Consider the following 12,313-nt stretch of genomic DNA (forward strand, 5'->3'; position numbering starts at 1 on the left):
AAATTCATTGTAGTTTATTGTCACTTTTTATTAAAGCGAGGAACAACAAAACCAAGACAAGATATCGCGTTAATATATCTTAACACGACTAGATTATCGCTGATAATCGCCAAGAGAAGCCATTGTTTCCCGAAACTGTTACAATTAATCTACCCTGGCGGTCACAGTTTTGTGGGCTTCTGAACATAACAAACTCTCGTGAAATTTTATCCGTGAAATATTAATTAAACATCTACGCGGGCAAGATTGTTTTGATTGGAAAAAATTCAAGGTGCAAACAAGAAACTAAATAATTCACAAGGCATCAAAGAAAGGCTGATCTGAGTTCAAGTCATTATAAACGCAGTATTCACAGTGGGAGGTTTTTTTTAAAACACACTAAAAAGATTTCCACTATTAAGCGTCACCTCAACGCTACCTCCAAACAACACAACAACGAGCTCATCAGCCTAACATAAGCAAATAATATGGGTGTGCGGTTTTAGATAGCTCGGGGCCACTGATATGCTGCAGTATATAAACAGGTTGCCTTCTGCAAGGGAGGTCGAAGGCCGGGACGATATGAAGTCCGCTTTGAAAGCCACAGCTGATTACAAGGCCGGACCGAAGCGGTATACCAAAAATTACAACCGGCGAGCCAGCTGCCCTGAGGTCGTTCTCAGCTCTAGAAGGGCTTCCAGCTCGAGGGACAAAACATTCAACGCGCGAGTCAAGATCAACATAAGTGGGAAAATATATGAAACTTTGTATTCTACTCTAGCGCGGTTTCCTGATACACTTCTTGGAAATCCTGAGAGAAGAGCGAAGTATTTTGATCAAGAACGTCAAGAATTTTTCTTTAATCGCAATCGAAATGCATTCGATGCAATCCTTTTTTATTACCAATCGAATGGTTTGCTCACCCGTCCAGAAAACATCAGGCTGCAAGAATTCTGTGAAGAGCTCAAGTTTTTTGAAATCGGCGACGAAACCGTGAATGAATTTAAGAGAGACGAAGGTGCAGTGGAAGATGACGAAGAAGAAGTTACCCTACCAGCAAACGCGGTTTTAGGAAAAATCTGGCTGTGGTTTGAGTATCCGAACTTTTCAAAAGTCTCTAGACTTGTCGCGAGTGTGTCTTTCTTATTTATCGCGATGTCAATTTTTGTGTTGTGTGCTGAGACGATAGAGCAAGATAAGGAACAAAATAAAACAGCTACAAACTCAGAAAATTCCGAAGACGGACCAGATGAACTTACACTCGCATACAGCCATATTGAATCAGTGTGTATATCATGGTTCACTTTGGAGTTTTTCTTACGAATCATTTCTTGTCCTGACAAGTTGAAGTTCATGCTCGATATCTTGAACTTAATCGACCTAGCAGCTATCGTACCCTACTTCTGTCAACTCGCACTGGGTGACTATAACGCTGTAAGCAAGGTTGAAGCGATAAGGTTGTTGCGCGTTTCACGACTGTTCAAGTTATTTCGACATCTCGACGAGCTTAAAGTCCTTTCTAAAACAGTGCGAGCGACATGGCGCGAGCTGATCATGATTCTGTTTTTCATTGTTATAACCACAGCAATTTTTTCCGGATGGACGTTTTACGTTGAACACGATGCACAAAAAGAATCGTTCTCAAGTATTCCTGCGACGGCCTGGTTCGTTATCGTCTCGCTTACAAATGTTGGTTATGGAGATATGGTTCCTATTACAGTTTTGGGGAAGCTGTTAGGTGCAATCTGTACTTTAGCAGGTGTGCTGGTAATCGCTTTGCCAAGTCCTGTTATTGTCACGAAATTCCGTTTATTTTACGAGAAGAAAAAGCGAAAAAAACTCGCAAGATACAAATTTTGAGTGCAAAAAAAAAAAAACAAGGATTTTTCAACCCGGTCAACTTTTAGAGAGCTAAATATGATGTGTGTTCGCTACAAGTATTAAAGTTCTCACACCAAACGAAACCGCTATCAGTTATAAAATAAACCGCCACATTTATAAACTGAATTTTACTAACAAGGATGATCGCAATTAGACAAAGGAAAAAGAGATTAAAGATGTCATCTGAGACGACAATTTGAAACGCCAATCTCTAAATTATTGCAAATACACAGTTTTGTGGGTAGCTGACGAAAAATACAATGTAAAAGCCATCGATTTGGTCGGCTTTTCTCAGTTAAGATTAATGTTTGATCCCTAATTGTCTGATCCTAAACAATAATAATTTATTCAACCGAGGAAAATTAGTTATTCAGTTCCAAACACTTTTGATACGATAAATTGTAGCTACAATGCAAGGAAAATTATGCGATTCAGTTGGTTTTGAAAAAACTCTAGAGTAGTATTTGTACTTAATAATCTATTAGTTAACACAAGTCGCGTTGTTTGCGATCGTTTTGTCAGGTAAACTAAATAAGCAAGATAATAATTATTTCCCTCCAGCGGAGAAGATATAACATTATGCTAATCACTTGTAAGCCATCCCCCAAACGCTTTGTCATGTTTTTGGTATATTTCCGGAAATTTTCCCAAGTTTTCGTGATCGCATACACAACAGTTGCTTAAATTAAAATGAGATGGGGGAAGAAGAGGGAAACTTTCGCAGTTTTTTCCCATAAACGTTTGTCTAGTGTTTTCAAAACAGTTGCTGCAATGCGCGTAGGATCAGGCACGAGGCAATTTTTTGGACGACAATAAAATTGATAGACGTTTTGCCAACAAATATATTGAAATGTTTATTTGGTTTTGACAGCCTTTATTGGCTAGTTCTTCAGACTTCAGTTGGCGTCGTAATTCTAGACTGCAATAACAGTCAGTTCTTGCATAACATTTACAGTGAGAAGAGTGGATCCTTGGCGAAGCGCCAAAGTGCGCGTTTTTGCGACGGCCCAGCGCGAACAGAAAAAGGGGAATGTTTTAGACTTGCCTCATTGATGCAGAATGACCTGTCCTTATCACAGGTAAGCCCAAGCTTACAAGTTGAGGCCTGCGCTCGCTATTCGATTGCTTCTAGAACCATTGCTTCTCTCTTTTCCTGTCAGGGTGGAAAAGTGAACCATTCGCGCGATCGCGCGCGATTGCGTGGTCCGCTCGCTCTTAGGACACTTAGAAAGGCGTCTTATTTTGAACGCGGTAAAAGCTCTCCCCAAAACGAAAGAAAACACCGAAAGGGATTTAAACAGAAAAACGTTTTTTTTACACTTAGCACACTTATGGCATAAGTAATGATCAGTTCCAAGTAAATTTTTATCCTCGTGAGCAACAAAAATGTAAACAGGAAGAAAAAATTGGCTTAAAGGGCTCGTTGTAGTTAAGCGCCCGAAGAAATGCCAAATGCAATTTAACAGACGGCGTTCTGACATTTTTGAGTGTTGAATCTTTCAATTTACCCATACATACCCTTTTATCGGCGTCTTTTAAATCGATCCATGCTACTTCCTGTGACGTGCACACCTTCAATCCACTGTACGGAAAAAAGATGACGGCTCTACATTTTACCACAACACCTTGCGAGCTTAAATCAGTAGGCACATAGACGGTCATATACACATTTTTTTTTTCAGAAATTCGTTCCTGTACTAACAACATTGCGTATGCCCTGCAGATTTGAAGTTTTTACAACTTTTCTTCGCGTTTTTATGAGCGTCACGTTTACGGCTGTTTCCGTGCGCTAAAAGATAACAATAATAATAATTAAAAAAAAAATAATAATAATAATAATAATAATAATAGTAACATGATAATATTTTATTATACCAAGATTGATAGACCAGCCATGAATAGACCATGAATAGACTATGACCTTTTATACATTTTTATATAGACTATGACTTTTATATATGTTTATATATTTTATATTTTTTATATATGTATATATATTTTATTGATTTATTCACGTGCTATTTAAAGTTTCGCTTGGCTCACAGGTTACGCTACGCGCCCTGTGGTGCTTTCTTATACTGTGCATACAAATAGTTTTACTACGCATAATGAATAAGCTTTATTCATCCATCTTAAAAAATAAATATACAATGGATTTACATAATTGGATCTAAAGTTAAAAATACACAATCATGAACAAAGGAGCCTTGCTGCCCGAGCCATAAAAGAGTTCGCATGTCGTTTGATTCTTGACCTTGGTATTGCTACTTGTCCTGGTGTTGATCTCAGGCCCAGTTAAAGCTGTAGCTAGTATTTGGCTTTGTAGTGAAAATTAATGGTAAATGTACCAATCACCATCTTTTTGGGTATGGTGGACTGCAGCCATTCCATGTCCGGCTACATGCATTATTTAGTTTTTCTCTCTTCTCTTTTTTACGGGAGGCAATTCTCTTGCGTGCGCGGCTCAGTTTCGCTCGCTTCACTTGGATCGTAGTATACCTACGTTATGCATAGTGATGCAAGACTAGTGCGTGGAGGAAACTAAAACGTTCAAGCTAATTTTCAGTGATATCTCTGACAATTTGGGCTGCTTACAAGAAGTCTTAACGTCTCTTCATTCATTCATGTTGAGCAAGAAGAGAGACAAGACTCGACAAGACGTCTTTTTACGGTCAATTTTTTTTTCTATTCATCTTTATCTTCTTATTTAAAACAATCCACGACGTAAGCACAGTCGCTTTTAAACCAGAGAAACATAATTGGCCGCCTGTTACGACGTTCGTTTCAGTGGTGCGGCGTTTGGTAATTACTTATACATCTCGTAGATCGTCGAGTATAAAGAAGGGCACAAGAAGGATTATGAATCTGGACGAAGGTATCATCGGCTTTAGTACGTCTTGAACGATGCACAACCAAATATATTTCATCGCTCTAGTCGTATAAACTGTCTCGTCCCCGTCTCTATACTTAACTGCGAACTACGAGATGCATAACCCGATGTACTGCTGGGTCCGGTTGTTCGAAAGCCAATTAACGCTAACCAACGATTAAAAGTTAACCAAAGTTTTCATCTCGCTCGTTAAGAATGTTTTAGAGGCTAATTTTAAGCTAATGGTAAAGAAAAGTTTAAGGCAAAACTGAGATCCAGAAATCTTTTGGAAGAATTCGAATGGTTAGTTTATAAACTCGAATCAAAGTTCACGTTAACCCAGGATTAGCTTAATTTAATCGGGCTTTGAACAACTGGGCCCAGATGTTTGGCCAAGTTCGTCCCAGACGGATACGTCACGTCTTTAGTCATGATGTGTCCCCAAATTAGAATGGAATTCAGTTTTCAGGGCTATAAGGCATTAACATGTTAATAAAGTTTCTATCCTATCCTATCCTATCCTATCCTATGTTATCTTATCCTATCCTACCCTATCCTATCCTATCCTATCCTACTCTATCCTATCCTATCCTATCCTATCCTATCCTATCCTATCCTATCCTATCCTATCCTATCCTATCCTATCCTATCCTATCCTATCCTATCCTACCCTACCCTATCCTATCCTATCCTACCCTACCCTATCCTATCCTATCCTATCCTACCCTATCCTATCCTATCCTATCCTATCCTATCCTATCCTATCCTATCCTATCCCATCCTATCCTATCCTATCCTGTCCTATCCTACCCTATCCTATCCTATCCTATCGCCTAGACGCCTGCATAACCCAGTAAAGAAAAAGCCCGCAGACCCTTAGGCCCCGTTTGTATGGACAAAAGTTGTCCTGGGAAAGAGGGTCACACTCCCAGCCGAGTCAACTCCAACGAGCGTTTATATGAGAAAAAAGTTGACCCCTTTCCCCGAGCCAACAGCACTCGCGCATGGTCTGATTGTCTCGCCTTGAGGCTAGGCGAGCCAAAGTGTTTATATGGGGAAAAGTTGACCCGGCTAGGAGGGTGACCCTACCATCGAAAAAGGGTGACCTGGCTAGGCGGGTCACCCTTCCAGCAGAGCCATCTTTTTGTTTCTTATGTAAACGGTTCGCCAAGTTTTGCAAGGAAATGTAGGAAAAGTTGGCTTTCCCAGGGTAGCTCAGGTAGGCGAGTGACCCTTCTACCCGGGACAACTTTTCTCCATATAAACAGGGCCTTAAATAAACTGGTTTTAACACTAAATTAAATGGCTGGAATACTCAGGTTTCGACAAATTTGTTATGGCTATTATGCGCTTAGTCTCCTTCGCACCTCGCAGCCGCTCGGGCCGGAATCACGCAACGCTCGGGGAGCGTTGCGTGACTCCGGCCCGAGCGGCTGCGAAGCGCTAGGCTCGGCTGCTCAGTTGACCCTGTCCATCATGCCTTGCGCTGAACTCTATTTGTATTTCTCTCGCTCCGCGGGATAACTTAATTTAATAATTTACTTGCAAAAAGTGTCCACAATGAAAACTCTTGTGCTAGTTTTACTCTTGGTGTTGGGGTCTTCTGGTTCCCCTGCAAGATACCTTGAAGGTAAGCGAACCATTATACAGGAGATTGGAATATCATAACTTGTTTCGCTTTAATAATTTTAGGTTGCGTTCCTGTCGTTCTCAGCTGAACTGCGAAGAAAATTTTTAAGTCAAATAAGATGAAACCTTGTTGACGTGTAAAGAGGAAATCAGGGTACAAAACGTAAGGTGAAACTTTGTTTCTAGATGATGTTTTCGCCTTCGAAATACGTTGTAAGGCGGAAATAGTCTAGTCATAAGAGAGAAAGAATTTCCCGTTAATTAAATAGCAGCAGTGCTTGACGAATGCCCCCTGGAGCAGGATTCCGTATGTACATACATGTTGCGCCATTTAAATCTTGACCAAAGCAAACATTCAGTTATGGTTAGCTGCTAACCTGGCTCCATTAGGGTGGGTAAATGGTGAGGTGGTAAGGGTTTCATTGTTTATGTGTTTGTGAAATGATGGAAGGGAACAAAAAATCGTATTTGATCATGTGGACAAACTATAAGCACTTTTTTAACACTGTTATTGTTACTTTTATTGTAGGACCCTCCTGAAAACCACCGTCAGGTGATTGGAGGCCTCCTCTTAAAATATTGTTTTAATTATTTTTATTATTTATTACTTTAAGCTAGTTCTGACAGTGATAGACATTACCATGGCAACAGGTCAGCTCCACCAAAAATGACATCTAAATTTCAGTTTTTGCAAAATATTATCTCAAAAACTAAGTGGGTGACCTATTGTTTTTATTGCTTTGTTGGAATTCCCCCTTAATTCTTTAACTCCTCTGGCAGAATGGCAAAATATTACCCAGTAGATCTTATGTTACATCAAGAAAGGCATTTTTTTAACCAACTGGTTTTGCCATGTTAATGGTAAACCACTAATGTGATGCAGGGGAAATATAAAAGAAAGGTGATGTTTTGAAATAAAAAGTGTAGAGTGCAAGGAATGTGAGGAACAGGATAAAGATTCAAGGAGTGGGAAGTAATCCCTTGTGCTCATCCGCCCTCCCACACTGTTAGCTATAAGCAACTATTATTGTTTACCAGATTCCAGTGAACGACTGTCACAGCATAGTGATGACAATGAAGAAGCTGAAGATGAAAGAGAGACACCAAATGAGGAAGAGGAACAGGATGAGGAGAATGACAGTGACAGGGAAGGAGAAGATGGTGAAGAAGAAGAAGAAGAAGAAGAAAACAGCGACGCAGGAGAAGAGCTCAATGAGAGAGAAGAGGTTGTTAAGATTCGGCCGGGTCAGTCATCACGGGACACCGAGGAAGAAGATGAGGATGAACGCCAGAATGCAGATTTTGAAGACACGGAAGAAGGTCACGACTTGCCTGATAACCGAATGATGGATGGTGATGAGGGTGAAAAGGCACTTGCTGATCAAGAGAATTTTGCTGACGAAGGAAGGTACTTTACTGACTTTAAACAAGTAAGTTGGTGTTTGTCTTGGAGTCAGATTAAGCTCCCCTATCTAATGCTTTCTGTTTAACACACATGCAAAGAAAATCTAGGTAGTTTTATATTCAAAGTGAAATGCACCTTAAGCTTGTACCACTTTCTGTTCTTTAAATGAATCATATGAAGTATTTCAGGTCAGAAGACCTAGGAAATGTGTGAAAGAAGCTGGATAAGACTTATGCATAAACCCATCTTGAACTTGTTGAGCTGCATACAACTATAATTTATGATCCATTGTACACATACACGCCCATGTTTCATACAGGGAGCTGGGCATAGACCCTATGCAAAAATGGCAGACATCTTAACATTCTTTTGTTTGCGTTCAAATTAGCCTAACTAACATTGTTCTTGAGTTCAAAAATCAAAAGAATATTTCACTTGAAGAGGGCTCATGAGGCTAATTTGAATACAGACAAAAGAACATTAAAATGTCAGCCATTTTTGCATAGGGTCTGTACTCAATGTCAATGGCTGTGTCGCTCTGCTTCAAATACCTGACTATAACTCCATTCCCTGCATGCTATTGAATGATACCAGCCAGGTATTACAAGCAGACCTGTAGTATACAATACTATATATAATATTATTTACAGTAAATAATTCAAAAGTGCAGCTGTAGAGAAAGATGTTGTTATTTTTTCTTATAAGTGACTTGTCTAAAATCAATAATGGAAGTTAAAAATCCTGCCAAAATTTCATGCCTTACAGTAGTAGCTCCATTACTTCAACCAATTGACGCTGAGCATTAGAAGAGCTGACCTTTGGAGACAAAAATAGTGTTGCACTACTAGGTAGTCACTAGGTGGTGTAATCTAATATACTCTTATTACCTTCTACATTTTATCACACATTTTAAATGTAATGTTTACTTTCCATTACTTTCAGAAATTACAGGAAATTAGTAAAGAAAATGAAAACATTCAAGCACAGATGAATGAGTTGGGAGCAAGATTTGAAAAAGCTCTCTCTTCAGATGTGAGTTGAGTTTCTATTGAATTGGGCTGAACACAAACAGATGTATGAACATCAAATATTTGTGCAGTTCCAGAAAAAATTCCATACCTACCCCATGACAGGTCATCGGAAATTCCTAGGGAAGGGGGGTCTTACAAGCCAAAGTATGAAGCTAAACTAGAAATTCCTGGAGGGAGTGGGGTGCAAAACAAAAAAAACGTTCCGTGGATATGGATATTTTCTGGAACTGCACATTGTCATCCTTTGTTGTACTGTACTTTTATTTTGTTCCTTTTCATTTCATTTAAACTGCTGTGCTCAGTGTATTTTTTGCAACTACAATAAGTTGCTTAAATAGCTGCAACGGTCATTTGCTTATTCATTCTTTCATTCGTAGTTCAAATACATGTATTTCATTGCACCGGCATTGCAGAGGTTCAAATCCCGTTCAAGCGAGAATTTTTTCAGGCTTTCTTTTCACCACTTTTTAAGCTGCTGTGTAAATAACTTTGATGGTCAATGGTCATTCGCTTATTCATTGCATTTATATTTTGGAACCAGGTCAGGACATAAGTTTTCCACAGTATTTGAAGCTTTTAACACATAGACATTGGTTACAAACCATTGTTGAATGGGTTAAGTTTTTAAAATCTCAACAAACGAGAAAATTTTTTAGATGTTGAAGCAATTTGTTTAACCATTGCAGGAGGATGCAAAGGAACACGACCTCCATGCTTGAATTTCGAGCTGAAATGAGACTTTTAATGTATAGTTTGCCATCATTGTCATCATAACAATTCTTATCTTTGTCGCTATGGTCATCGTCACTGTCAAAATCATTCTTCAGTTTAAAAAGATAGATATGGTTGGGTAACCTGAACATTTCATCTTCAACATTCGGCAAGTTTTCCTGTCATTGGTATATAGGCAGCACCTGGTCTCACGGAAAAAGTAAAGCGTGTGGCAGAGCATGATGCAAGCAAAAGTGTTCAAAAAGTGACTAAAGCAAGCATTGATACTTCCAAGGATCTTGATCATTCCAGAGTTCAGCACAGCAGAGAGGATAATCTTGCCTGGCAATATTCAGAAATTGGAGAAGATGCTAATGCTGACCCAGATGATGATTATTAATTTTTTTTTTTTTTAAAATTAAGGTTTAAAAGAAGATATAGGGTTGCACAGAATAACTACATGTAGGTGATTTTGGAGGAGTGAAGAAAGATTTCCTTTGGTCTACAATGTGCATACTTGGTAGTGGTGGGAATCGGTTGAGATTTCACAATCGATCATTGGAAATAATCGGATTGCCCCACCTGATCGATCATCGATTTTAATGGGAAAAATCTACCAATAAGCATTCCTGTATTTTTCACCTACATAGAAGTCAAAGCGATAGCTTAAAGTTTTTAAACTGTTTTTAATGTTATCACAACTTATTAGTAATCATTTTGATTTCTAGTTTAAATATAGCATTTAAACATGTTGTAAGCTTAGTAAACTCAGACTGTGCATGTTATTAAGTTCAAGATTACATTGCAGCAGTTCAAGTGAGACTGACACAAAATCAACAAAACACACAGGCCACAAACCTTTGTTGGCTTATTTCTTTCTACAGAGCCTACAGATTACCTTCGTCATATCCAAGTTCTCCTTTGTTTTTGGGCCCTTCCTTTACTTGATAAAATCCAAAATATTCCCACACTTTTGACCTGGCATTTCCGGGATAACGACAGATCTCCAACTCGGCCATTTATGCCACCATGTTGGACTTGTCAGCAACATGTAAGCGAGGCAGGTCTGAGAGAGGCGACATTTCGCTTCGATGTTGTTTCTAATACCTTTCATTCGCTAGTGATAGTAGTGATACTACAAATGCGAGACAGAATTTATGTTTTGGTTCAGTTATTTATGAAATACAAAGCAGCTTAGTATGCCACATCTTTTAACAACACAGCGCGCAGCGGTACGCACAGGTAAACACATTCAATCTTAGATTATATCCGCTGTTATGACTTAGAGGTTAGGAGTCCACGAAAAAAGGCAACTCACACCAAGATATTTAACGTACATTTTTATTGATTTTAATATTTTTATTTGTCCCCAATAAATTTTTAATTTTTCCGCAACAATCGATTATGAAAAAAGCATAATCGATTGTCGCGTCGTTGGAACTTTTAGATCAACTTTGGATTATAATCGATCATCGGCCCACCACTAATACTTGGTGTTTTGGAAGTAGTAACCTGAGCTTTTTGTAGTTTTGTAATATTTGTCTGTCTAACTGATATTTTGGGGAACTAGGATACAGGGTGACAAAAGGAACTTGTCACAAAATTTGCTGGGTCTTGTATGATCATATTCCTCTACAAAACTCTGTATATTTCTTTTTCAAGGCTATGAAGCCCTGGCTAAATGTTTTAAAGGCATTTGTTGGTTCAACAAGATTCAACATTTTGGTAGCCCATGTTAGATGAGGCCAGACCAACATTTTTTGTCAGATGAATGTTGGCATGATGTAAGATGGCTTTTAGCCATGTTTCCAATGTCGTTGTAATAATACAACAAGTTTAATATGTTGAATGTGTTGTACAACAATATTTGAATGTTTAGCCAGGGCATAAGAAAGTCTTGAGTCTCACAGCAAAGAATGCTAGTCTCTTCATATTGCAAAGTCTCCAAATATTGACCATTCAGCAGCTCTGGATATGAAAAAGTGTGGTAGAGTTTTTAAATAATTAGTTGTACCTCCTGTGGGCATTTTTTTGGTTTCATTTGTCTTTCTGTTGTACACATCAAGTGCTGTATTTCTTCAATTTAACACCTTTCCCATCCTCCAGCAAAATTATTTAGTATGTAACTTAAGTCTGAGGTGTAGTTGTATGATCAATGCTAACTAAAAAAGAAACTACTCACTTGAGGTTTATAGAATGTTAGTCCAAAATTAGTGGTAAATCCTTGTACACAATTTCCAAGGAACACAGTGTACATATAGCACTGATCTAGTCTAAAGCGCAATAATTAAGCACTAAAAGTGTAAAAGGCACACTTGTTAAGATGTTTTGGGATCCTTGTGCTGTTCGAGCAAACCAAGGTTATATCAGAGTCCAGAGCTGTTAACCAAAACTCAAAACCAGTTACTGCCAATTTCAAAACATCTGCCATGTCACGTTTTTGCACTTGTTAAACAGGAGACTGATTCAGTTCAAAACCGTAAGAGCTTTGGGGTAACATGGAAATAAGACTATGCGTTTGTAACTTGTCATAGATTGTAAAATATATTTTTTTGCGTAATATCCCCATGTATTTAAAAGCAATTTAAAACAAATAGATTAATGTTCTAAAGCTTTCGATGTTATCACAAGGGATTCGTTGGCAGAAATGAATAAATTTTTTTAACGATTGACATCATTTCTGCTGGCAAAGCCCTTGTATAACAGTGAAAGCTTCAGAACATTTTTAAGTTCAGTTTTTTAGTCTCTGTAGAGAGGAATTGTCACAGTTACACTTTACTTTTTAACTCCCTGTGAATTTTGAGGGGA

General features: G+C 38.5%; 2 protein-coding genes across 2 annotated transcripts; both read left to right on the forward strand.

Annotated features, from left to right (window-relative positions):
• Positions 1–56: 56 nt before the first annotated feature.
• LOC146473311 (potassium voltage-gated channel subfamily A member 10-like) lies at positions 57–7,385 on the forward strand. The gene is made up of 2 exons (XM_085118517.1): positions 57–2,939; positions 6,422–7,385. Exon 1 carries the CDS (start codon positions 505–507, stop codon positions 1,837–1,839), a length of 1,335 nt encoding a protein of 444 aa, XP_084974643.1. The 5' UTR covers positions 57–504; the 3' UTR covers positions 1,840–2,939; positions 6,422–7,385.
• Positions 6,202–9,913, forward strand: LOC146473312 (uncharacterized). The gene is made up of 4 exons (XM_085118520.1): positions 6,202–6,359; positions 7,397–7,788; positions 8,706–8,795; positions 9,481–9,913. Exons 1-4 carry the CDS (start codon positions 6,290–6,292, stop codon positions 9,511–9,513), a joined length of 585 nt encoding a protein of 194 aa, XP_084974646.1. The 5' UTR covers positions 6,202–6,289; the 3' UTR covers positions 9,514–9,913.
• The last annotated feature ends 2,400 nt before the right edge of the window (positions 9,914–12,313 follow it).

This window comes from Pavona decussata, unplaced genomic scaffold (assembly GCF_977016875.1).
Source record: "Pavona decussata unplaced genomic scaffold, jaPavDecu1.1 SCAFFOLD_94, whole genome shotgun sequence".
NCBI classification, from domain to species: domain Eukaryota; kingdom Metazoa; phylum Cnidaria; class Anthozoa; order Scleractinia; family Agariciidae; genus Pavona; species Pavona decussata.